The following is a 27,920-nucleotide window of genomic DNA, read 5'->3' on the forward strand; positions in this document are numbered from 1 at the left end:
ACACACCCACAAACCCAAACTAAGACACACCGTGTCGCAGGACACGTGGCAGCATTTTAAGTAGCGACATCAAATTGCTTATTATAATAATAACAAGGCCAGTTGGAAAAAAGCGGAGTCCAAATGTGGGATGCAGTCAACCCTCGGAGGGAAAAACTAACCCCGGCAATAGCAAATATAGTACAGATGAGGAAATCAACCCCGATGTTAAAAGCCCAAGGCCAAGAATCAACGAATCTTTAGTTTTAAAGCCCATAAAATACAGCTTAAACCAATGCCACTTTGATCACCAAATCAAGTTGTAAGCCCTGTGTCTTCTTTAATTTTTCCCACTCACTTGCTTTTCGTCCTTGGCGAAAGGAACTATCTGGCTGACCCAAGGGACAGGACTAAATGAAATCTAAATTAATACAATTTTCGGGTCGCTACGCTCGGTTCCGGGATACACAGCCTATAGTTTCCTGCCCCTTCGCCATCGTCCTTCTACATTGACAGCCGAGGAGATCAAAGATGTGTTAAGAACTTGTGCTTGCAAGGAATTTCAGCTCGTTTGCGGATCCTGGAGGAGGAGGCAAATTGAGACATGGACATGAACCAATTTCGTTCACATACAAGAATATATATGAAGACCAGGCAGGGAAAGCAGGGAAAGCAGGGAAAGCTTCAGCAAATAAAATAAATGGCAATGAATGACTGAGCAAATGAATAAATGCGGGAAATTTTTGCTTTGAAATTCAAATTTCAAAAGTTGTCATGACATTGTGTTTATGACATTTAGTTGCTAAGGCCAAAAAGAGATGACGAGCAAATGCAGAGTTCGAAATGGAGAATTAAATGGAAGAAGAAAGGGGACTTTTGTCATTTTCCTCCTTTTTTATTTTAATGTTTGGTCAGAGGAGAGGAGGCGACTGCATATTTAAAATTGAATATTTGCACGCCTTGAGCATTTCGGATTACAAAGATATACTTCACTTATGCGCTCACACATACACACTCACACACACACACACACAGATACTTGAGTGCATGTGTGCGTGGGCGTGTCGTGTTGTCATTTGCATGCGCTCAATGCGTTTCTATATGCTATTTGCACTGCTCAAAGCCATGTTAAGCGGTTTATTTTTGTGTTGTATGCCGAGCACACAGCACTTGCTCGTCGAAAATTAAATTTAAAGAGAAGAGGACGAAGGATCTGGCCATAAATGGGTGCAGAATTGCTGGAAGGGTTTCGGGGGTTAAGGGAATCATTCCCTTCAACTGGACATGATCAGAATTTTAAAGAATTACAAAACCAACCGTGCTTTTCTTTATACGCGAGTTCATTTCTGTAAATTTTGTAATATTTAAAATTCAAGTTTCCCTTAAAATCGATGTATCTTAAAAAGCATCAATTATAAAAGAATTATCCAATTTAAGCTAAAATCTTTTAGAATTTAAAAAAAGAAACAATGATCTATTTTTTCAAAAGAAAGCAGAGGGATTAAATTTTTCTTATTTAATTTCAAAAAATTTCATTAAATTTGATTTTTAAATCTGCGTTTACGGTATAAATTTATTTCTTTAAAATGGAAACTGAATTAAACGCAAGAGAATTGCTGAATATTATTTAACGATTCCAACTCACAACATTGGCTGGGTATTATCCTTTCTTAGCTGATGTTTCCCCGCCCAGTTTCGTTCGTTCGTTTCACCTGGGGGCCGGGCTTCAAAATTTAATATGAAATATGAATTCGCCTGATTTCATCAACTGGCGATGCCGCGATGCGAGTTACACGTATAATGCGAATCGCAGATACATTTTCAAGTGTACACAGGCTGCCTGCTGAGAAACGTACGCGATTGCTATTTACAAAAACACGCTGCCGTATGCCGCACACGATTTTCCAATTGAACTCACACGTGTACACACAGAGGCGGATACACGGATACACAGATACTGGGGATACAAGGATACTGGGATGCAGGGATACTGGGATACACGGATGCGGAGATACAGATACAGAGATACACAGATACGGCGACGATACGGATACATGCAGTTCTGCGTTGGTCCTGCCAGCTCTGTTAGTCCTGCCGAGTCCTGCGAATCCTGGTAGTCCTGCCAGCGATGCAGTCGTGCATTCAATCGCTGCGTCGTCACCTCGACGAGAAGAGAGTGCGGTCGCCGACTGCCCGAAATCATTTCAAGTTAATAATAAATGGAGCATCATCATCAGACATCAAACCCGTAGAGCAAATATCGAGTATCCTTTTGCTCTGTTTGCGCTTACGTTTGTATTTGTATTTGTGTGTTTGTGTTTGCTGCTCCTGCTCCTGCTCCTGATTCCCAGTCCAACTTGTTTGCATTGCCATTGATTTATACTCTTTTTTGCCTCGTTTTTTGGCATGGGTTTTTCAATTTGCTGCAATCTCCTTCATGACATGTAATGAGCTGCCGCTGATGCCACTCCTGCGGCTCCTTGTGCGGCACGAATCAATTAAAATACGTGCCGGGCATTAGAAGAGTGACTTGGCAATATTTCAATCAAATTTTTTGCTGCTGCTGTTGCCTCTCGCTCACTGAGGCTGTCCAAATGGATATTTATGCTTATCATGCTTATGAGGAATTCGCATTAGACTGAAAGTCAAGAGGCTGCCAACATGCCAACTCAATTGACAGTTGGCCAAGGCGGGGCACCACATCTCTCTCTCTCTTTCTTTCTCATGTGTGTATGTGTATAAAGGAGGCACACACATGTATAAATTTAGGTATATATAATTTCTATACTATATATACTGTCATTCTGCTGACAGGCGGCTAGGTAGCCCACGCTCAGACACTGACACACACTCGCAAATACACATGAGTGCGTGTTTGTTGCCCTTAACAGACATTTTCACAGTTGAGTGCGTTGTTTGGCCTCAGCCTCGCCCCCTTTACCATTCCATACATCCCCCTTTCCACCCCTTTTCTCCACCCCCCTTTTTGGGAGCCTTATATAATTTGTAAGCATTTCTAGCGCGCCTGCTGGTATGCAGCAAAAATTCTCCATGTTGCCGTTTCACAAGCTGATGGGTTTTGGATGGGTTGGATTCGCCTCGTGGGAGGGGTTCGTTCTTCTCGATTGCCCTTAAAGGTATGCTTTTAATGCTTTCAATGCTGCCCCATCTGAAGACGAAGTAATCAATTGGGTCATCGCCCCAAAAGCGCACGCATTTAAATTTGGCCATTGGGAAACCAGACAACTGTAGTTGGGGAATTCTTTTCTGGCTGAAGTTTTAATTAAAACATGGAAGTGTGTTTAGTTTTAGTTTTTGTAAGAATTATAAAACACTTAGAAAGCAAAGTACAAAAAAACTAACTTACACAATTTTTAATAGGATTTACAGGTATGTTTTATTTTCAAAAGATATTTGTTTTTAAAAATAACACAGAATACATACTGTTTTATGTATTAAAGTGTACAAATATTTAAATTTCTTCTGTTGTTTTCCATTTTTCAACCCTTTATTAGATAAAGCCGCACTCAAAAGCAACTGACTCGACCGTTTTCATGCTAATTAGTAATTTTTGGAAAAGGTTCGCTCGTCTGCCCGGCGAAAGTATTGATTAGCTTTCATTGGGCATTTCGGCCCGCTAATAAATTACCAAAACTAATGTTTGTCTGACCTGACATTGGCTCCAAGTTTGCCTAATTAATGGCGAACCTTTCAAAGGGCTACACCTTGTTCCATATTTTGCTGTTGTGTTTCTCCGCTTTTCCTATTTTCCGAAAGTAAACAAAGTATTTTTGTGTTGGGCAGGACCAAGCTTAGGTGGTCATTAGCATGCGTTAAAATGGCGTTAAATGTGTAACGGAAACCGGGAAAACCCAGCAAAAGGACATGCTCTACATGGAGTTTCATTTTCATTTCCATTCCCATTTTATTCTCTTCTCTTTTTTTTATAAATTTTAGGTATAATAAAAATGTCATAAATTTCTGGCCTTGCCGCGTGTTTCCCTCCGTTTTTTTACTTCACTGTCGGTGTGTGTTAATTTTTTCTAATTGTCCGAAATTTAGATAATTACACGCCATTAATTATTTACATAATAATAACGTTCCGTTTTCTATACCTTCTTCTTTTTGCGGGACGAACGCGCGTTTTACAATTTTGTGGTTGACTTGACTGTGGGCGTGGCTGTACATATGTACGTGTATATATCCGGGAGTATATATATATATATCGTGGAGGAGGGGGCGTAAAATGAAATTTACATAATTTATGACTTGCTCAGCAATGTTCATGGGCGTTGTGTTGCATAATTTTAGGCATTTTTGTTTATTGCGGCGTAAAATTTGAATTATGAATCAGGAATACCACTCGCTCCACATTCACGTTTCACCCCAAGCCCTTTAAATTCCCGCCGTTTCCGTGCAAGGGTTATATTCTGAGGTTATTAGTAATTTATTTGCATATTTTGTGTCGGCCAAAAATGGGTGGGGCAACCGCCAACTGACGGACAGGAGCAGGAACTCTCGAGTGTCATACGACAGTCAAGTGTCGTGTCTTGAATGAAATACGCCTTGGGTTTTTGAGTTGGGTTGGGACTGGGTCACAGGTGTGGTAAGGTACGGTGTTTTCAAGGGGAAAACCTTAAAGATTTAACAAGCGATTTCGTACTCTTTATTAACTTGTTCGATCAGACCTTTTATTGTTTGCTCTCACCACTTGTTAATCGCTTTTTGCTGTCTGCTCCAAAGGATAATATATGAACCAATAAACATTCTTCTTTTTTCCTTGCCCGGGTTCAATGCCAGAATCCCAGCCAACTTTAATTGCCACTTGCTAATTGCAAAACTCCCACCAACGGGCAAGCTGTAACAGCCATTATATATATAGTACACTTGCCATATTTCATACATCGGGATACATAAAGAATATAGATATCTACCATTGAACGTGGCCAAGCCGCCAGACAGAACATAAAAAGTGGAAGAAGCAGCCACTGATTAGTATCAAAGGGGGCATGCAGGCGGCAAGGACCAAGGACTAGAGGCAAGGATTCGAAGCAAGGAGCAAGGATCAGGCAGAAGGATGATGCAGTTGCGGTCGGTTGGAGGATGACTGGTTGGTTCGTCGGTTGGTTGGTTGGTTGCCCTCCAGCTGGAGCTCTGAATCTCTGTGGCTGAGGCAGTGAAAAACTTTTGATTAAGCTGCAGTTATGGCAGGTTGTTAGAGAAAGCGCAGAGAAAGCGAGCTGCTGCCACTGCACTACAAGCTTTTGTTTTGCTTGCTAGCTCGTTAGTTTGTTTTGCTTTCACCTCCAGCTGGTGGAAATCCCCCCTCTCCCCCTTTCTCCTTTCTCCACCCACCAAACACACACATGACAGATGCTTGGGGCAACATTGTCTACTTTTAGGTGCTTTGCCAGTGACAAATTTCTCCAGCGGGAGAGCAAGCGTATCTGTGTCCACGAACCAGCAGCAGCTCGCAAAAACTTTTGCATAAAACTTTGATGATTTTTGTTAGGAAAAGAAGCGAACCAAGCGGCGTTTTCAATAAGCAAAGCCACTCCTTTTACTCCCGTTTCATCCGCCCCCGAAGATAACCCCATAAAATATTACTTTTCTATCAACAAAAGTTGCCGGGGCCACTCAATTCGAAACCATTTTCCAAACTATCATCATCATCGAGTGGCGGCATCGTAAAAATCGCTCTTCATGGAGGAGAATGTTTTTCGGGGTGGACCAGTGTGGCGTCCACTGCCATAACAAAGCCATAAAACGTAGTTTTAATTGCATTTTCGTTGTTCCGTTTTATGTAGTTCGACCAGTACAGCGTTGAATGCATAAAAACAACAACACACCACTGACCAAAGCGGTTTCGAAAGGCTCTGTCTCCGGGTTTTTGCTCACTGGCCGCCGGTTCAATGCGCCGCATTCTAATTGCACAGGCGGCTGATGGTTCTTGTTTTTTTTTTTTTCTGGCATTTTTGGGTTTGGGATTTTAGGAAGGCACTTACGGCTTGACTGGATCGCTGGATCTCTGGCGCTGTCTCGCTGCGTATTTCGCTTTGCTCACTTAGCGCTGGGGCATCATAAACTAACGCAGTTTATGGGTCCATGCACCCAAAAGGCCACCCAAAAGGCCACCCACTTGCCACCCATTCATGCTACCCATGGAAAGCTGGTAGAGGAGGGTGGATCCACAGAGCACTTGGCCAAGTTGGCACTTTCAGGCATTGCATATGCGTAGGCGGCGACACTGCGGCTAGTCACCCCTCCCCCTTTTCCCCACCCCCTTTTCATTGGTGGAGTGCTAAAATTTGCGGTTTAACGTTGCCAGTGGCGCCTGTCGACTCTCCACAGTCGTTGCAATATCTTCGGTCCAACCGAAAGCCACCCGAAAACGACACTTTGTCATAAGCAATTGTGAAGGCTAATTGTGTCGAGGCAGGCATCTTTTGATTCCGCGCCACCGAAACTGCCAGAGAGCAAAAGAGATAGCGAGAGAAAGAGAGAGAGAGAGCTAGATTTAATTAACATTTTGACTCTCAAAGGCTTCGGCTTTTGGCAACATTTAAATTTCAAATTATGTTCGCTAATTACGCGGCCAAAAAGAGAGTTTGAAGGGGAAGGGGAAGGGGAAGCCTTTTCCTGACGCTAATAATTAGCCAGACTTTTGTGCAGAGTCAGAGAGATGCCTTAGAAGGGATGCCATCAGCAGGGCAGTCGTGTGGCTTGTTGGCCAACGGAGAACAAGTTAAATTTAAGCAGGGCTTTTCCAGAGTTTTTCCAGAATTTTTACCAGAATTTTTCGCACACTGCCCAGAACCAGAAGTTCATTAACCAAGGAAAAGCGGGCAGGGCTTCATCAACGGCATCGAATATTCCTGATCGAAGTGAGTGTGTGTGAGGTGCAGGCTGCACTGATTTTGGCTTGTTGTTTTTGCAGTCAAAGCCAGGCAATTGATGTGGCAGTCAGCTGCGGGCTTCCACCATTGATAAACCCTTCAAAAAATGTGGAAAAAATCGAAAGAAGAGAATTCAGATGGAGGAGAATGGATGGTTGGATGAATGGATGGTTGGCAGAGGGCACAACCTGCATATAGCTTAGCCAGCCTTTGAGATGCCGCTTCGAGCTCAAGTTGAGCTGAAAACATTTTCCAATTTATTAAACCACGCCACATCAATCATTCATCAGCAGGAGGAGCTGGAAAGTCTGGAGAAGGAGCAGCATCCTGCTCGCAGGACGTGCGACTAAATGAACATTTTTCGGTTAAACATTGGTTTAAATTCTGCGGCGTCACCAGCACAGTGCCCCAATCCCCCCTTCATCCTCCCTTTTCCCCGCCTTTGGTGTCAACAACATGGCGCTGATGTCGACGCCGCCAGTATATAAAATCAACAAGGCTTCAGTTCATCGACCACTTAATTTATCCAGCTGAGCTTTGAGTAAGGCAAAAGCGCATTTGTGTGTTGTCTGGCCAAGAGTGTTCTGCAGAGGTTTGGGGCACTGCATTGGCGCATTCCCTCTGGTCAGACAGAGAAATGCACTTAATTGCCAATAGCCGTGTTTAGCGGAACCCCAATTGCAGTTACAATTAACAGGGGGAGATAAAAAGAGAAGAAATAAAAGGAGGTTTGGGGCCACCTACAGCACTCATTCATTATGCATTAATGTAAATACGGTAAATGTTGTCCAATCATTAACATAATTGAATTACAAACAAGCCGAGGCCCCCGAAAATTTTGCAGCAGCTCGACTCCGCTCCATGCGCGTGCATAAATCGCGATTTTAATTACTCGCCTCTGACTAATGGATTGTTCCCCCGAAAAAAAAAACCCACCAGTTCGCAGAGGACCATTAAATATTTTATAGTGGAGTGATAGAGGAGGTGAAAAGGGGGCGTGGCAAAGGGCTTCACCCACTCACGGTTATATAAAGCAATTGAATTTTGCAGTTAAAAGCTTCAATCATTTTCAATTGCCGCAAACTAATGGCTGATTATAAAATATTCATGCGACAAGCGGCAGGCGATGAGACGACAGACTTCCATGCGGTGGCTAATGACAGGACTCGGTGCCGCAGGATCGCAGGCCCAGTACCTCGGTTGATGAGCCAATCTAAGGCCAGGAAACCCCAAAGGGCGTGTCCATAGCCGCCCCTTTTTGTATGTGTGTGTGGTGCAAATAAATTACACCTGAACCGAAAGGGTCTCCTTTCGACTGATTATTGATTTGCTCGGGCTTCTGCGGTTTTTCGGGGGGAATTCGAAGGATTCGAGGGGATGGGAAACACTCGGCATAAAGCCCTCAATTAAGTTTTATTTTAATGCATTTCATTTGAACGTCTTTTAATGGGATTTTTCGTGCTCGGGCACGGGCATATTACTCATTTGCCATAAACCAAAAGGTGACCACAACACGTAGCCGTTCGAGACCCATATCCACCCTACTTTCCCACTACCAATCCCCCAATGCCAACTGGATGAACAGAGCAAGAGAGAGAAAGAATGAGAGTGAGAATGTGTAAGAGAGAGAGGGAAGAACGTTAAGTGTTGGCTGGCCAGAATCGACATGGGTCGCTTGGGTGAGATTTAAGCTTTAATGATGCATGAAGCGGCACAGGATGTGGCTGCCCAGTCGTGGGTAAAAGGCAATGAGCGCAAATGTGCAGAGGAGATGGGCTTGCATATTGAGTGGCATTTAAATGCTTGAAAATGCTTCGCTGGTCAAATGTGTATGTGTGCTATATGTGTGTGTGTATGTGTTTGGGTGAGGTGTTTATGAAGAGCTCCTCTTCGCTCGACCACCAAAACGAAAGTTGATTGAATTTGAGGGGGCAACCGACGGTTTAATGGACTTTCCGGCTAACACTATTAACGCAAAATCTGTTTTTCAGCTCAGCTCTCTGTTTTCAACCAAGGAATTAATTTGTATCTCTTATTTCTCTTTCTATTTTACAGATGAACCGTGCTTTACAGCTGAAGCCAGCTGAAAATGAAAGTCGCAGCGGTAAGTAATAACCTGCCATATTCGTTTATGACCCCCGCCAGAAAATCAATTTGTGAGTCTCCATAGGTGACCCAAAACAAATAATTACGAAAAACTTGACCCGTCTTTTCCTGCTTCTTCTTCTTATTCTTATTTCTCTTCTTCTTTTTGGGCAAAGTTTTTTGTGCCAAAGCACTCAGCCGAAAAGTGCAGAGGCAGGCAAAGTTTTTCCACCCCGAAAACTAAGTATTCTCCTGCTATTTTCAACACCTACAACACACGTCAGCAAAAATTACGGGCGCACTTCGATAAACTGTCAAAACTGTCTGCAAAAATTTGACATTTCACAACAACAAAAAACACAGGGGAAAAAAATAGTAGAAGAAGAAGCGAAGCGAACCTCGACAAAAATACTTGGTGAAAAAGGTAGAGAAAATGGGAAAAGCGTATAGCAAAACAACGTTGAACTGTCAATGGCAGTCAGCGGGGGAAAAATAAAAGGAGGGGGGAAAGGGGGAGGGGGAGGGGAAGAAGGGGGGTTTTGGCCAGGCCTCGCTGGCCAGGGCGCCATATTGTTTTTACTGGGCCCCTCCACACAGTTGTCGTGCTTCACGCTTGTTTGTGACAGCCCATCGACCCAAGTCCCCTCGATTTCAGTATCCCCCTCTCCCCAAAAACCCCCCATCACCCAAAACCCTCTGCACATCAGAAAAAAAGAACGATAAAGATTTGCATAATTTACACAGCACTTCAACTTTGTTTTTTGGGTCAGCCGTTGGATGCCCAAGTAGTTGTTGCTTTGATAAACTTATTGACAGGCTCATTATGCAGCAGCTTCAAAGTAATTTCAATATTTCCCCCACACAGTTGGGGGTCCCTTAGTCCAACGAAGAAGAAAAAGATGGGAGAAACCCCTGAGTGAAAAGGTACAATCGCACAAAAGTATGCTATACATTTCGCAATCATCGCAGGATGCCCTCGGGTTGAAAGCGAGAATCGGAATCGGAGAATGGAAGTCACTGCACTCCGCAATCTTTTAAGACATTTTGCAGCTGGCAGCGCTTATCACTGCGGAGCAGAGCAGAGAAATGCCAGCGCCCGAAAAATGTCCATTGCACAAATTGCTAGTGCACACACACACACACACTAACACACTTACACTGTAGCAAGGACTTTCAGGACCTTTCGCAGCCATTGCTCATAACAGTCGCTGTCGCTGGTGGCTCTGTGTGGCACACAGAAAAACCTTGACAAAGTTGATGTGTCAAATCAGCAGGCAGCGAGCGCAGGACGCAGGACCCTCCTCCGCAGGATGACCTTTAAACTTTGGCAAAGGACATGAAAGCACTAATCGTTACGTTGCTCCCTTTATTCATCCGTTCTTCGGCTGCTTCGATTTCGCTTTACTGCTGCTCTTGCTGCTCCCTCTAGCTGCTCTTACTGCTTTTCATCCTCATCGCTCGCTCTCGCTGGCAACAATTTAAACTTTTCTAATCCGCTGGGGATTGGGAACTTGAGGCACAGGACTCGACTCGAGTCGACTCAACTCAACTCAACTCTGGCAAGTTGCCGGCAATCTGTCCGCACAATTGTGGACCTGGCTTGGACTTGGCTTTGGCTTTCGACTTGGTTTTTGGACTTGGACTCCCAGCTAGAAGATAGAGCCCACCAAACCATCAGCGACGCAATCAAGTCGACATTTTTGTTTGTTGCTTTGTTTGCCTCAATCCCCCCTCTCCCTTTCTCTTCAGTTCCCCTCTCTCTTTCTCGCACTCTGTTTGAACAAATTTCTAAGAAATTAAAGCGCTAAACTTTTTGGGCCGCTATCAGCAGAGCACTTGGCAACTCGGCACCGAGTCCTGCGACTTTTGACTCTGTTTGTGTGTGTGTTTGTGTTTGTGCTTGTTGGATGGAGGGGATCTTTGGCTTTGGACCCGGCTTTGCCTCTTTTGGCTTAGGCCAAAATGCAATTAGACAAGGACAAGTTTAATTGCTGGTCTCGGCCAGGCCAAAATCCTGCCGTCTGCTGCAAGTTTTCCACCCGCTGACATTTGCATTTTTCACAAGCCGCACAAAGAAATGTAATTTATTTAAACTCAAATCAAGCATGAAACGTGAACGAAGGGATATGAATATATTTATTGGTGTTGACAACTGCTGAAGGAAGGTTGCTGATTTAAAAAGGGTTTCCCCCGCTCCGAATTTTTCCCCCTCGAATCTCAGCCTGCTGCTAACTTCATCAATTTTAACTAACAGAGTGGGGCATTGTTGACATGTTTTGGGCTTTGACCAAAAGGCAACCCGAAAATCCCAAGGCTTGAGTACAATTTGTTGCCTTTGTCTTTCAACTGGAGTCCTCCTCAGCTCTCAGTCCTGTTTCACTCCTGTTTTCGTCCTTTCGTTCCGACAACGTTTGTCGCATTTGCAATCTTCTGTGGCACATCTAAGTCTGATGACTTTCGTTTCATTGGCACACACACATTCTCACTCATGTCCTTGCTTAGTTATTTATCTTGATATTCCTGCCCACACACACACACACGAACCAGCACACACACACACACATACCATGCTTCATCATTATCAAACTCATATTGTCGTCTGCCTTTTCTCTCGCTCTTTCTCTTTTACGCGTAATTTGTACTTGTCTAACACGTAATGATGTCACGTAAATTGCATACGTTCGCTTACGTTTACGTTGACGTGTTACGTTTGATATTCTCCGGCTGCAGGCAAGCGACTTAAAGTCAAATTAATATCACTCATACGACCTGTAAGCAGGAAAGAAAAAAACGAAAAACAGGGAACAGAAGCGAAAGAAGAGAATCTGCCTGTTAGTCGGGCACACACAAACATAAATTGCGAAATCCCCGGCATTTGGTAAAGGACGAGGCACAGATTTATGTTTCTAACTACGCATTAATTTCCTTACCTTTATCCTTGACTCCTTGTCACACGTCAGTAAATCAGATGCCGCTCCAGCCCGCCTCCACCTGGGGCACTTCCCGTCTCGCCTCATCCATCATACTTATAAATATTCATTTCCTCCTGCGGTGCGCAGGAACGTACGGGAATGATTGCGAAAGATTAAAAATCAACTCCATAAAAATTTCCTCGCATCTCTCACACCTGATGATAAATGACAGTCGAAAATTAACAAAAAAAACCCAAAAAAAAAAAAAGAAACCCTCCACGGAAAATGAAGTGCACATGTATTGGTGTGTGGAAATTCCCAGCGAAGGTGAATGCGAACTTTCTCGAGAGCTCATTATAGACAACGTCTGATCAAATTGAAAAGCAATGAGCTATGAAACACAGGCCCATTCCACTTGGCCTGCTAATAAGCAGGCTGCGAAAAGTTTTAGGGCGAAAACTAATAATAATAATAATACGCAGCGTTGGCCGCTCACCAACCAAGAAACTTTTCTCATTTCGTTTGCTGCCATTCACTTTGCCCCCCAAACTTCAACCTTCTTACGCCTGATTACGCATTTGAATTGTATTTCCCCACTTTCCCTGGCATTCTGCTAAGGAAATGTTCACCCAAAAGAATGTAACCTTTTGACCATAAAGTGCGCGAGATACTTTTATCTACCTGCTGGCGGCCTTATTAGTGTCAACATTTTTATGGCAGCCCTCGTCGCAATTTGATTAGCGCAAATAAAGAGCGACAAATTCAATTGAATTTGTAATATAGATTGACTGCCAATGATGATTGGCTTCAGCTGCGACCGCGACTGCTCCGAATGCCACTTCTTTTATCTGTCCCACATGTGTGTGTTTTCTGTGTTTTGTGGGGTGCAAATTAAAAGGACGGGGATATTCGCCACTAAGCCCCAAATAACAAAGCCTCCGAGCCCAGACAAAAGGCATAAATAAAGCCGAGGCAGCATCTACGCCTAAAAGCAGACATCAATTTCTGCCTTTCTGCGTTATTCTTTGCTTTTCGCAGCTCCTTTTTCCTCGACGCTTCTCTTCGCCATCTCGTCTCCTCTTTTGCTTGGGTGAAGGAGCTCAATTCTTTAATCAGCTTAAATTCACACGTACCAAAAGCGACGCACAGCCATTGATTGGAGGCTTAGCCTCCCCGAAAACTCCTCCCAGGACTTCCTTCTTTCGGTTTTTCTTTTTTTTTCCTGCGGCTGAGTCTGCGTTGCTTTTATCAAAGCCAGTTCAAAGGCTCGTATGTGTATTTAGGCTTTTATTGTTTTTGACCTTTTTTTTGCTGCGAGACGACGGAATAAAAATCGATTTTTTCGCACACTGACAACTCACGCACAAAATTCAGACGGAAAAGCGAAGGAACGGAAAGGAAAGGAAAAGCCAGCTCAAATAAAAGTAAATCACAAGCATCGCTGTTGGCAGCATTCGCAAGTTCAAATAAGCGATAATAAGTATTTATGGGCGGGGCAAACAGATTCGGTTCCGTATATATAGTATGTATATGTATATATAAGTATAAGAAGGCCCAAAAGAGCCTGCTAAATGCGTTTTAATGTTTTTTAAACTTTTGCCTCGCTCTCGCCCACGCTTGCCCTTAAATATTTAAGTATACTTTTAGGCGATTCGAACGGCCGTATAGTTTCCCATTTCATTCCCTTCGACAGTTGGTTTCTGCGCATCATTTTTCTTCGTTGCTTGATTTTGTTTTTACGAGCGACTGAAGCCTGTCAATTGGCTGAATGCCTCGTAAAAATGCCAGAGGCCTACATCGAAACTTCCCTGTCGAAAGGAAAACAAAACGGGGCCAGCCAAAAAAAAAAAAAAAAAAAAAAAAGAAAACGATTTGTTATGTTTTCTCAGCGCAGCGCCAACAGGAAACGGAAAGCACACGAAGACCACTCTGTCTCCTTCGCTCCAGTTTTGTTTTTCGCTCTTAGTTTGTTATTTTGTTTTCGTTGGAACGCTGCTTAGGCCTGCCAAATGTCATCATTAGCGTTTCAATTGCCATTTTAGTCCGTGACACTTGAAACATTTGCATAAAATACCAAAAGTCAACTTTGTTGACGTAGACATTTTTGATGGGAAGATGTTTACCACCGTCTGATGTTTACCTTTTGGCAGGAGAGTGAAACACAGCTCTCAAATAACCGAGGGAAATACGTTCAAATACGCTTTTACTCGAAAATTATACTTTTATTGAGATGAAAACGGATTAGTTGAACTTTACTGAATTATGCTTTGCCAGGAAATAATAACAGAAAGGTTAAAATAACTTTTTTTGTTATTACGATGCTTAAACTTTAATTTGTTTACTAAATATTATTTTATTGAGCTGTTTGGCATTAAAGGAAAGTAAATGTTTTAATATCTTATTCTATTTTATATTAAGTAAAAATGTAGTGAAACAAAGAACATCTTTTAAGTAGAAGAATTACAACTAAGCTATGGAAACATTTGTATTAAATTAAATAATATAAAGGCTTTAAGAAACCCTATTCGACTACTTTTCTTTACAAATCACCCGATATTTATGTCCCCTTTCCCACTCTTCCACCAATTTATGAGCCATTCTGCCTTATTGAATAGAGTTGACGCGGCTTAGCCACGATTAAGCCCCGTTCTTATGGCCGCCCTTTTGGCCTTCCTTCCAGTCAGGTGCTCCCCGCTGGACACAACAACACAAAAACATTTCTCTTTAGCCGATCTTATCATGGCGGCAATTGTCTGACGCTTTTTGCTTTGGCTCACCGCTTTTGGGGTGTCTTCATTTTTGTTTTGGCCAAGAGCCAATGATAAGCGACACGCAAAGGCGACACTTTCGTGTGATGATATTGCTGGGGAAAGTGGGAAGGTGGGGAGAAAGGGCCAAAAAGGTGAAATTGTGACCGCAATCAATAGACTTGGATAAGTGCACGATGGCACGACGATGGCCGCGGGGCACGGGGCGTATGTGTAATATAAAAAGTAATTATTTCTTATGCAATATGGCCAACCGGGGCTTGGATAAACATCTGGAACAGCATTTTATTGCCGCAAAGGACGAAGGACGAGGGGACGGAAGATGGAGGCGCATTGTTTTTAATTGTTTGTCGCGGCAGAGTTGCCAGGCTTCTTTTTGCAACACAGAAAATGCAATATAGATCGTAATCTTAATTGCATTTAGAGTGCCCCGCATTGTAGGTTAATAATCATAAATGTTATGGTAATAGTTACGAGTGTTGGCCCCGGCTAAAAGGGGCATGGGGGCGTGGCAGGTGCAGGACATTTCATTTATTGTCGAGCGTTTCAGTTACAGTTTGTTGTGGTGGCAACAATGTGAGAGTAAGTTACTGATTTAAAGTTTTAGTAAGGGGAAAGGCAATATAACAAGATTAGATTTTTTAAAGTAACTCTTTACAAGCAGAGTCAAAATATAGAATTCATTTCAATTTAATTTTTCATATTTTGCAACATTTTTCCCTTAAGATTATATCACCTCATTCCTTCTTCTTTTGGAGTGATTGACCTATGTAGCTCTCGGCAATTTCTGTTTATGGCCAGGGTAAGAAAAAGCAAACAAGCCAGCTAGCAAAGCAAAACAAAGACGTCGAAGAACAGGGAGTATAAGCTGCACATACTTTAAATGCAGTTGGCAGTCGGCGAAAGCGATGGCTTCGAGAATCCTACGGAATCATGCACATGACTTTGAAGCGACTTTGAGCAGGGCAACCCTGCGGAAGAAGGACAGGCGCAGGACACGTGAGGAACATTAATCTTTTCTGCACCAGCGAGGAGTCAAGACCGTTTTTACCGACCGCTCCTTGCAGTTATCCTTGCTTAATGAGCTGTGCGCTCTGACTGGGCGTTAAAAATTATGAAAAGGCAGGCGGAAAAAAATTGCATTTAAAATGCAATAATAAAAATGATAATGGCATTATAATACTAAACGCAGACAGGCAGCTTTCGCATTTAGAAACAATGGTCGAACGAGGCAGCAGAGCGCATTTGATGACAGAAAGTATGCTACATTACTTGCAGCTCGTTAATTTTTATAGGATTTCCCCCTCCTCCCTTAGGATTTCCCTTTGTTGTCCCAATATGAAATGCTGTTTGGACGCCACCTACGCCCCAATATTGATTTCACCTAAATTAACACACGCAGAGAAAACTTGTCGCCGGGATGAGAAAACAAAAATTCAACCGAAAATTCTCTTGTTTCTCCCCTGTTGTGGTCGCTCGTCCCCCGTTGTTATTTTTATGAGACTTTTCATATTATTTTACTTTCTGGCTTCGACTCTTGGCTTTAATGTGCCAAATTTCCACGCAAACACAACGCCCTCCCGCCGTTGGCCAACTGGCCAAAACATGTCTTTGCTTTCTGGCAAAAGCGACTCGACTTCTCCTCCGACGTCTTCTATTAACTTATCAAGATTTGTAAAGTATATGAGCCGTATATATTATATAGAAGTGTGGTGGGGCAAGGAACGCATAAAACTGCTATCTGTCTCTTTTACACGTCCCCCGTCTGCGAATGGGACAAAGATATGGCCGAATGGCGTGTTGGCAGGCCACAAGGATGGAGGTCCTCCGATGGAGGTCCTGCGGTTAATACATTAGAGCCGTTGCACAGGATATGGAAATTATCGAGGCTACTCCTCCGCTCCTCTGCTCCTTCGATCCTGCGAACGTGTCACAAAAACTGTGCAACAGTATTAAAGCCAAGTCTCTCGTCATCGGCGAGGAGTAAATGCACTTGCAGCTGCAGCAGCACAACACATCAATGACCTGACAGATAAGGGAGTTGGGTCCTAGACTACATATCCCCAGGGGTGCACTGAGAGAAAAAAAAAAAACAAAACTATAATACCCAAAAAAAACATTGATTAATTGAGAACTATATACTTCAAGATCACATGAATGAAATATTAAAATTAAATTTTTTATCAGTTTTAAATATTGGCTTACTTGCAGTATAAGAAACCATTTAAATGATATTGTACATTTAATGTTTCCTTAAAATTTTAAAAGTATGCAACATATATGCAAAAATCATAAAGAAAAAATTCATAGGAGAATATTACTGATTGTTTAAAATTAAAAAAAATTAAAAATGTAATTATACTTACAAAGCGGACTTGATATACGAGAGAAAAGTTTTAAAGGTCAAAAAGCATCATTATTAATTTAGCATTCTTTGGAGAAGTACTATTTATTTTTACAAAATATGGAGTTAAGCCCAAAAACTAAAAAATTTTATTTTTTATTCAATTTCATGTTTTTATTGTAAGAACTAATTTTGGCTCAGTGCACTTGCAGTTCAGATTCCTGAGTGACGACCCACTGCTCTGCTCTGTTCTGCTGTTGTTTTCGTCTAGCGTTGATTTTACGTTCGATGTGTGTGTTTGTTTTGTTTACTGGATAGGAGATAGAAAGAGGGAGCGTTGGGATTGGGGGTGTTGGTGGGACTACTGCTAACTAACTCGACGGCTGGCAGGACGCTTAAGCCTTCAATAACAGGAGCCAGCAGCAACTAAACTTTTTAGCCTTTTGTTATGGCCAGGAGATCAGGAGAGAGCGTTGCCGAACCAAAAGCGAAAAACAACAAGCAACCAGAAGAATTTATATGATAAGCGTAGGACAGGCAAAGCGTTTCGGGGTCCGTCAACGTGAACTCCAGGGTCGTCCTGGTTCTGGTCCTGCTCCGAATCCGGCCATGTCCTGCGAGCCTCCCATTGAGGCTCTCCTTTCAACGCGAGAGAAAGAGATAGGTAGAAAGAGATATAGGGAGAGAGTGAGTGGGAAAACACGAAATATGACAGCAGCAGGAGGCCTTTTGTTCTCCTCCTCGGCAGACAAACAACATCAAAAATAACAACAAGCAGCAGCAACAACTATAAGTCCAATATGTACGCTTTAAGCATAGCATATTAGTTTGTTTTAGGGAGGAGCTTTTCCGGGTAAAAAGGGGAAGGATGGGGGATAAAGGGGGAGTGGCATCTGAAAAGTGAAAAAGAGGATTCCCAAATAGCCAACAGACAGAGACTGAGAGCGGCTCTATCCTGAGCCTGATGTAGTTTGTTGTGTGTGAAGACAACAACAACAGCAATGGCAAATATTGTTTGTAAAGCCAAATGCATGCAGGATCTGGCCATCAGGAGGAGGAGGAGCAGGAGTTGGAGGAGGAGCAGGAGTAGGAGCAGGGATTCGGGTTGCAAGGATAATGGGTGGTGGTGCCAGTGGAGTGGAGGACTCTCGGACAGACAAAGGCTTCATCGTGCGGGTCAGCGAGCTTCGCTGCATGACTTGCTGCATAGATGGATGGATGGATGGATGGATGGATGGATAGATGGATGGCCGACTGAATGGATGACTTGCCCACCCTCCATATAGATAGATATATAGATGGCCGCATGACTACGACTATGTTTTGTTGCAGGCCACATTTGCCCCGGGCAAATATCCCATCTCCATAACACACACATCCATACACACACACACACACCCACACACACACCTCACACACATACACACTCATATGAAAACAACAAGCGATTTGTAGGAGTAAGTGCATTGCTACCGAGTGGATTGCCGAGCTTTAAGTTTACTTTTGCATAGCAAACAAGCTGGGAAGCCAGCGGGCAGTTCGATTAGCCCACCTTATCAGCTCATTTCGGTCACAAATCGTTTGGTGGGTGGGGTGGAAAAGAGGAAGAAAAACCACCATCACCTGACCAGGCGAAAAACTTATTTGATGAATGCCCATAGTTAGACGTCCTTTGCTCCCTTTTTATCCGCCGCCTTTAACTTTGGCCATAACTTGCAATTTGTGCCAAGCAATTATGAGTTTTCTTCACAAACTGTTTTCATCTTCTGCTGCGAGGATATAATGTTGCCAGAACGAGTCTCTGGTCTGCTCAGTGTGCATTGTTTTTAATGTTCTCTGCCAGAGCAAATGTAATGCAATATAAAACAAAAAAAAAATCCAGAAAAAAGGACGAGAAAAAATGAGCAAAAGGCATTAAAAGGAAATGCTCACTTTCAAGTTGTTTGTCTCTCTATCTCCGCTCCAGCTTTTCCCCCTTTTCCCCTCTCTCCTCGCCTTAATGTGCACACAATTGTCGAGTAGCCGAGTGGTAGAGAGTCCTGCGACGAGAAGAGGAGTCGTCCTGCACTGCCATTTCCATCGTACTCGGTGCCGTTCTATCTTGTTTGCCTCAAGTTGCACATTTTCTTGTTGCACTGTTTGACGTAATTATAATTGAAGTGAAGTCATGAACGAGTTTCAGTTTCAGTTTCTGTTTCTGTTCCTCCAGTCTGGCGTTCTGCCTTTTTCCGAGGCCATAATGAGCATGTTAACAGGCAGACAATGGCACTCGAATGCGAGTGTGGTCTCAGCCATAAGCTCCATCATAATTTTATTACCCTTCTGTGCAGCGAGGGACCGTTTGAATGTCGTTTCAAAGTCAAACGCAACCTCGTCGTCGTCTTGCCAACTTTCAATTAAACTAGCTCTCTATCAGGTATATATATATATATATATATATATATATATCTTCAATGTAAGCACCCAATAAAATGTAATTTTACTGAAGTGGTATAACCTTTATATCCCTCGTACGTATTAATCATTTATTTATTAATTGCCAAACTCATCTTCACTTTCATTCGATTACGTTTTTGACATTTTCAAGCAGCGCACATTTTTCATTATCCTGGCAATTTTTTTTTTACTATCCGGCAATGTGACGTTCTCGTCCTTGCGTTATCCTTCATCTCGGGGCATTATCCTGTTTCTGTAATTAAAAACATGCGCGTTTCGCTCGCTTATTTGATGGACTCCCCACTTTTCCCCGCCACTTTCCCCCTTGATTTCCCCTCAAGTCACTCGCTGACTGACTAAATGGCAAATTTCATTACGTTGATGAGTTTATAGTGCTGCCAGCTTGTCTCGGCCAGAAATGATAGCCACCCCGATGTCTTGGCAACAGTTGTGTTTTATAACCACCGCCAAGCACTCGGCTAATTATTATTTGGTATTTAGTTTCCGATTCCCTGGCTTACAAGCAGCAGCTAGCCATCCTCCATCCTCCTTATTATCCATTCGATTGGCTCGCCAGCTGTTACGGCTCGAGAATTGTCTCCATTATGGAACCGAAACTGGCAATCGCACCCGAATCCATTTTACCAACTCATCCCATGCTTTACTTTCGGCCAGAAGTGCCGCGCAGAAGGACATGTGGGTGGGTGGCTGGTCGAAAGTGACATAAATATGCAAGTAAGCTCCTTAAAAACGGCTCCAACTGCTTCCAGTTCGTTCGTTGGTCAGTCGAGAGAGCGAACTGTGAAAACTTATTAAAATTACAAAGGCAGGGGAAAAGGGGAAGGAAAACCCAATGGTTGGTTGGCAGGACTCGCTGGTGCCGTTTAAGCCCGGGTCTTGTGCATAAGCAATGAGCCCCGCCGACTGCAACAGACGATAAATTTCTGGCCAAGAGTTACGTCTGCTGGCAATAATTGCAACTGTATTTTAAAAGAATTATGCACGTGCAATTAAATAAAGCGACAGCGCTTGAAAGTGTGCAGCGGATAATGCAATAATAACAACAATAAATGCTGCTTTTCCCTGACAGTTATTGTTGTGTATTTAACAGTGGTTCGTCCTCCTTCTGCTTCTCATTCCCATTCCACCGACCATCATGCAAATTAACTTTCAATTTCCTAGTCCCTGCCTTGGGTTTCCCCTCCCTCTCTCTTCAGAACCAGAGACAATCAAAACTAATTTGCATAAATGTTGCCAAAGCAAAAAAGCCGAAATAGCTGACGACTTTGCTTGGTAGTTGTTGCTGTTAGTTTGGTCAACGACCCAACGACGAGATAGACGAGAATTTGCGAAACAAAAAGTCTAAATTAATAAGTTTTCTGGCCCAGAGGAATGGCTGTTGAGGGGTAACAATAAAGAAGAGGGCACTCTCCCCTGCTGAAGCCCAGAAATAAATTACTGCTGGAGATCTTGCCCCGTCATCTCTCAAACTGACAGCAGACGCAGCAGGCAGTCTGCCGGGGCAGGAAATGCAGCCTGTGGACAGCTTTTTTACCCCCCTCCCACTCCCCCTTCTTCTTCTTATTTTCTGGCATTGTCCGAACCCACTTTGTCCCGGGATGCCGGAGTCCTCGGTGCTTGTGTCCTGCGATTCGCCGCTGTCCTTGGTTCAGAGTGCGGCGTCAAAAGACATCAATAAAATGGCGACCACTGGCTGCACTCCGCCGGAATGCAAAAATACGCCAAAAATGCTTTAAGCCCTTGCAGGATGTTGAATTTAAGAACTGCGTTTTGCAAGGGCTTTCCACCAGCATCCCCATTTGATTCCAAAAAGGGTCAGAAATGTCCTTGGCAAAGGGCGAATATCGACAGCTATCATCATAAATCCACGGCCCTCATTCTTTTCCAACTCTTTTCATTCATTTTCAATTTCTGCTGGCTGGCTGGCTGGCTGGCTGTGTTGGCGGTGGCGATGGCGCGCAAAAATTTCACAACTAATTGAATATTTAAAACTGCCAAACCGCAATTTCAAATTTATTACCCCAAGGGCGGCAGCGGTGGTCACTGGGCCATTACCTCTCGCTTTTCGCCGGAGCTGGGTATAAAATGTCACTTAATTGCAATTTAGTAAATTGTTTTCCATGTTGTATAACAGCAGCGGCAACAAGCCGTCGCGGTGGGCGTGGCACATCGCACACACATCACAAATACACACACACACACACACAGAGAGAGAGGCATACATGTATATTAAAAACCATAAATTTTGCGGTGATTTATCTTAATTTAAATGTTGCAACAATACATCGGAGCTGCGTCGGTTGCTTTTGTTTAAATATAACAAAGCAACTAAAAGTATGCAACGGTGCACATTTTTTACACACACACAGATTGCAATATATGTATAGAATATATATATATGGATTTATGTATGTATGGGTGTAATGTAGCGCATTTCGTGTCGTCTACCCCAGAATGTAGATGTAGATGCGGCCGAAGAATGCTGTAGCTTTTGTTATTTGCCGCCATGCTGTGTGCGAAAAATCAATTAAAAATTCATCAAATAATTAACAAAAGCAGCGCTCTGAGTGCCGCAGCTTGTTGATGAGAGGAGAGGGGGTGTAGAAGGGGGTGGGGTTTTTGCAGCAAGGGGTTAAACAATAGCCGTCTTCTTCTGCCTCTGGGGAGTGCTTAACTTGGCCTCGACTGTAGGTGGGCGGCTGGATGGATGGGTGGAATTGGGCTGTAATGCTGCCGCTTTTGCTGGTGTTGCTGTTCTCCATGTGTGCGACGCGCAAAACAAATTAAATTCAATTTAGTCAGCAGCAGCAGAAGCAGCCAAAATGGGCGGCATCCATCCATCCGAAGGATGGGACACAGGAGCTCCTCCTGCAAGAAGGTGCAATTTTGATGGATTGCTTTTGCCTGCCTGCCTGCCTGCCTCGGATGCCTCACTGCCTCCTGTCGACTGCACAGGAGTTGGGCCGCCAGGACCTTGTTTGTTGCTTAGCTGCAGAAACTTTCCCTCCATGTGCGTGTACGTATCCCTATATGTGTGTGTGCCATTTGCATATGTGTGTGTTTGAGTGTGTTCGAGTTGCGAGCCAAGTTAACGCAGCTGCATTTAAACTTTGTTTGCCAAATGGCCAGAAGGGGTGGGGCAGAAGCCCGGCAACAAGAAATTAAAAACTTTCTCCCAGCTTAATGACATCAAGCATTAAAGCGTAGCATACTTTCCTGCTCACCAAAAAGAGAGAGAAAGAGAGTGAGAGAGAGAGAGAGAGAGAGAAGGAGATCATTAAAGTGCAGACTGACTGACTGGGTTCTCCATTAACCCACATATATTCATAATTAATTGTTGGCAAGAGCAGACTTCTAAGTGAATTTCGTTAGCCTTATTAATGGCCAACTACCTCGGGCTGTCTGTTTTTCTGGCCCGAGTGGCTAATTAAACACAAAATCAGATCCCGCACCCGAAGGCAACAATTTTTCTTTTCACCTCAAGCCACGGCAAAAATCACAAATTTCCGTTTTTTAATGAATGCTCCTGGTGCACAGGAAAGGGCCCAAAAAAGGAGCTAAGGGGGGTGAAAAGGGGTAAAGGGGGTGTAAAGGGGGTTTTGGGCAATTGTGTAAAGGGCGTGGGTCTTGGCGATAACACGTCGCAGGCTGTAACTGTATACAACCATTCCTGAGTTAGAAGGCAAAGCGCCGTGACATGTCAGGTTTGCCAGGCATTCAGGATTCCTATCCTCAATCCTCCTGCTCCCCTTTTTTGGAGTTTGCAACTTCATTTATAACAGAAATAAAAACCCTTTTTCGGCTCTGCACTCTGCTTGCTGCCTGACTTTTGGCGTTTTTGTAATTTATACGCGCTTAAAGGCGTCATGTCGGCAACACCTACACAAATTCCTTCCGCCCCACTTTTCTGAGCTTTTTTGCATAACGTCAACGTCTGACAAATGTGCCATAAGCAGGAGGACCCAATGATACGATGGCGGGAGGTCCTTTTTTTACTGAAGGGGAATGGAGTGGCAAACTTTTGCGTGCGGTTTCTGGTTCGGTTTTTCGCCTGGGCAGCAGCGGTTAAAAAAAAAAAGTTGTGGCCAAATAAATGGGCAAATGGCAGAAAATGACAAATGACCGTCAATCATGACAGGCCAGACGGACCAGGGGGTTCCATTTTTTTTTTTTTTTTGTTGGTCACTCTTGATAACGCTAAGCTCTGTCTGGGCGGCAAAACACACCTGCTGGTCAATGACAGCAGAAAGCAGAAAGCTCATCATTGGCTTAGCCAATATTCCCCGGCTTTTCCTCTTTGTTTCAACCAACTGAGGCGGCTGCCAAATGAGTGTTTTGAGTTAGATAACTTGACCAACTCGAATTCGTTATGGTTGGTTGGCTGGCGGGCAATAAAATATGACTGAAATTAGTGGGACTTTTTATATAAGTTCAGGAATTGCACATATAGAACTCAATTTGTAGCCCTCCCTTATTTTTTACTGTGCAATTGATGACATGTTTTCGCATTTTCACCCCTGCATTTGCAAGCTTTTAAAGCCGGCAAAGTAAAAGCCCTCAATAAAAGGGCGGGCATACGCAGAATACAAAAAAAAAAAAAAAAGAAAAACAAAATGAAAGCGCGGCAAATCACTTTTTAAATTTAATTTGACACTTTCTTTTCTTTCTGCGCTGAGCTGAGAGCATCAAAGACGGGGACTACAAAGTGTAAACTTTTCGCAAAAGAAATTTCATTTTCGTTGCCCAAGGGCTTCGTTGTTCGCTGTTCGTTGTTGGAGTCTGCGGGAATTCTTTGAATGAGAGGCGGGGGATGCGGCATTTAAATTCTGTCGCCTCCTTTTTTTTTGGCCGAAAGTTAAATGTTTTGTAGTTTTCATTTAAGTGCAAAGTTTTTCTGCGCTGCATAAACTTTGCGTTATTTCACACGCAGGTATTATATTGCCAAAGCACAAAGGCAAATGCAATAAACGGAGGAATGGAAGGCGAAATGTTTGCAATCTCATATTAAATGGCATCAACAACTTTGTCTCCGTTTTGGCAGAGCGCACAGAAACTTTCCCCTGCTTATTATATTCAATAAAATATTTTACAGTGGCACTTTGGGGGATAGCCATCCACCCACCCACCATTTCCACCAAGAAAGTTCGCCAGCTCGGGAAAAATTTGATAAGATTTTCTTTTTGGCTGTCTTGGATTGTCTATCTGCCTGCAAGCAGCAACCGGCGAGCAGCTTCTTTTTCCCAAAATCTCTGGCTCCTGGCGAGATTGCAAAATTGCAAAAACTAAAATTGTAAATTTCGTCGACGGCGAACGGTTTTGTTTACCCAGCGCGAACTTCTCCTCTGGTTTTTTAGTGTGCGCCATTACGCATACGCAGCGTTGGCCGAGCCAGCGACTTTATGAATGGCTCTCACTTGCCTAAGCAAAGTGGGTCTAAGTATCTCTGCCACTCAAGAGTACACTCACTACTAGTACAGGCAGTACTAGCTATCGAAATCAATTTTTCATTTTCACGGCACGAACTGCAATCTCAGCGGCGATCAATAGAAGGTTCCCATGAACTTCGAGTGCGTGTGAGTGTAAAGTCAACGTTTTTACGTTTGACTTGATTTGAATGCCAGCACATTCGTCGTTCGCCCTTCGCTGTTCCATTCATTGATTCATTTATTTCGGTAGGCACTTGTGCACCTCGTCGTCGTGCGCTGCTTTTCCGCGCTCACTGTGTGTGTGCACATTCAATGACACTTTTTGCCTTGTCGCCGAAACGGCGGCGTTTGATTGAGTGCCTTTTCCATTGGCAGGCAACAAACTTAATCAATTTCAGCGCCTGTGTCCAAACAAAAGGCGTGTCCAAAGGCTAGAAAATTGCTCGGCACTCCGCCTCGCAGTTCTTTGGCCATATCTCCATTGCACTGCATAGTTTTTCGGCGTTCTCAGTCTGAATGGACTGAATCACCAAACGACTTTCGTTGGACAGGAGGCTCGGTCTGTCTGTCTGCGAACGTATCTGTGTATCTGTGTGTTTACCCAGCGCAAACGCCATAAAATAATTTTGTTTCAACACAAACACACACACAGACATACATTCACACACGGATGGAGAGACTCAAACACAGAGACATATTTGCTCAGTGCAAATACGAAACACAAATGTATATATTTAATTTGAGCAAATAACTATTTTTGGCAGCAGTCAGACAGACAGACAGACAGACAGAAGGAGGCAACACCTTCCCCATATTTTCTCTATTTTCTGTTTGCCTTCTCGGCAGTTGCCGCCGCCACATGCAAAATATTTGAAATAATTAGTGTAAAATATTTGCATAGAAATTATTTGTTGACTTGCGGCGGGGGATTTTTGGCTTCCCAAAAAATTCTTGGCCGCCTTAATTGAGACCCGCTGAGTTTGGTGGTAAAAAGGTAAATGAAAGAGCAGAGTTCGCATCTGATTGCGCCATTACGAGTCGGTAAATAATGCCAATACTTGGCTCACCACTGTGTGAAATCAAGTGGAAGCCAAATCACCGGTTTCAATGGGATACAGAAGCCAAAATATCAATAACATATAATTTCGGAAAATGTATACAAATAATATCAATTCATCATAGGGGGAAATTGGATTAGAAAATAATTTAAATTTGTATATATTTTAAAGTGATGCAACTTATCTTATTTTTTTAAAATAAATTAAATACTTTACAAGTTTGAACTTACTTAGAACTCGGATTGCTATTTCCACTCATATTTCTAGTAGCCAAAACTTCAAGAATTTAGTATTGCAGACCCTCTAACTAATGTCGCCGCCTCGAGTGTAGACAGCAGGACTGTGACAGTCAGACCTTTTAATTAAAAACTATTTTGCTTTGCATTTTTAAGGCCTGTGGCGGCGGAGGACGAAGGATTCCGTTCTCTGTGGCGAGGGGCGTGTGTACCCACGCCCACAGCTTGAGCTGGGAAATTTTAGCATTTTAATTTTAATTTAATGTGGGCGTGGCATGGCGTGCAGCAACAGTTTCTCCCCCAACCCCACTCCCCCTCGAGTACTCCCTTATTTTTTCCTTGCTCGCTGCCTGACTGCATTAAGTCAAACGTAATCCGCACATGGCCAGCCACAAACTGGGCGAAAGGAGAACAGAGAGAGGGGGGATACGGGATACAGGACGAAGGACAAAGCAAGGATATCTCACCCTGGGCAGTGGGACTCCTCGTACTTTTTGACTTTGCCGCTCGGTGCTGGTTGCTGTTGGTTTTCTGGTTAGCTTCCCTTCTAGTTCTCCTCCAACTGGAGGTTGCTTTTCTACGGTTCAGTTCGGTTTGGATTGGGTTGGGCTCTGGATTGGGTTCGGGTTTGGGTTTGGGTTTAGTTTGGCTTGGTTTTGGCTTTCGGTTTGCTTTGACTGGTTGCCCAGCTGCTGCTCCGGCTGCTCCTGCTGCTCAACTGGCCACTGCCACTGCCGCCGCCTTCCCGACCGACGTTTCATTAAGTTATACAATTTAACGCCCTTTTCAGCAGTCGCAGTTCTATTTACATTTGCTTTGGGTCAAATTACACAAATTCTACGGGTGTTGCGGCGACAAAAAGCCATCGAACGGCGGCGTCTGTGTCTCGTTTTCTAAGTCCGTTTGCGTCTGGGTCTTTCCCAAATAAATTTTATACGAACACTACGAAATGCGGTGTTTGCCCAACGACTCTCTCTCTCATTCCCTCTTGGTAATTTAAAACTTTGCTCCTTTGTTTTATCGCCGAGGCAAATATTATTGAACTCGGGGATATTCTCCATTCTCATCAGGCTTTCCAACCAGTCAGCCAGCCAGCCAGCTTAGATTTCCTTCCGCCCTGACCCAATTAGACTGCTACCTGGGCGGTGTGGCTTTGTGTCCAGGTTATAGGCTAAAAAGTTTTTCGCACAAGAAGAAAAACGCCGAGGAAAAGCAAAGCCGAAGACACTGAACCTTTGGCCAATTTTGCCATGCTGCCATTATCAAATTGAATTTCGCATGCAAATTGTTTTCGGTCTTCTAGAAAGCTTTCAAGTTTTATGACACGGAAATTGGCTCTTGCAAGTTTCTGCTTTTGGCCAGGATGCTGCTGCCTTCCCGTCGTCTATGTCCTGGCCTATTCCCGCCCACAAAAATATAGAAAAAAGGGGGAAAAATATCAGTAAAGTGGGCGGCAGTGCAGTGACTCACGTGCTTTTCTTCCCCCTCCCCGGTTTTCCCGCCGCTTTTCCCCTTCACTTTTCCAGCACGTTTTGCACTTTTTAACCTTTCGGCTCGCTCGCTGCTGGCATGCCACACTAATTTCGAGCGCCCAATGCTAATTATGATGTCTTTTACGTGCCAACAAACGCTCAAGTGACTTACCCTTAGCGAAGGGAAGGGAAGGGAAGGGAAGGGAAGGGAAGGGAAGGAGTCGCAGGCTCCACTTAAATATTTATTTTACTGTAAACTCAACCTAAAAACCGTAGACGACGACTGC

General features: G+C 43.6%; 1 protein-coding gene across 16 annotated transcripts in view; it reads left to right on the forward strand.

The window, feature by feature from the left end:
* The window catches only part of LOC108095412 (CUGBP Elav-like family member 4), a 138,515-nt gene that overhangs the window by 23,184 nt on the left and 87,411 nt on the right, over nt 1-27,920 (forward strand). For all 16 annotated transcript variants that reach the window (XM_043207791.1, XM_017196514.2, XM_017196499.2 and 13 more), the window contains one exon: nt 8,931-8,979. In XM_043207791.1, the coding sequence (XP_043063726.1) occupies nt 8,931-8,979 (49 nt within the window). The remainder of the gene's footprint in view (nt 1-8,930; nt 8,980-27,920) is intronic.

This window comes from Drosophila ficusphila, unplaced genomic scaffold, assembly GCF_018152265.1.
Source record: "Drosophila ficusphila isolate 14025-0441.05 unplaced genomic scaffold, ASM1815226v1 contig_286, whole genome shotgun sequence".
Taxonomy (NCBI): Eukaryota; Metazoa; Arthropoda; class Insecta; order Diptera; family Drosophilidae; genus Drosophila; species Drosophila ficusphila.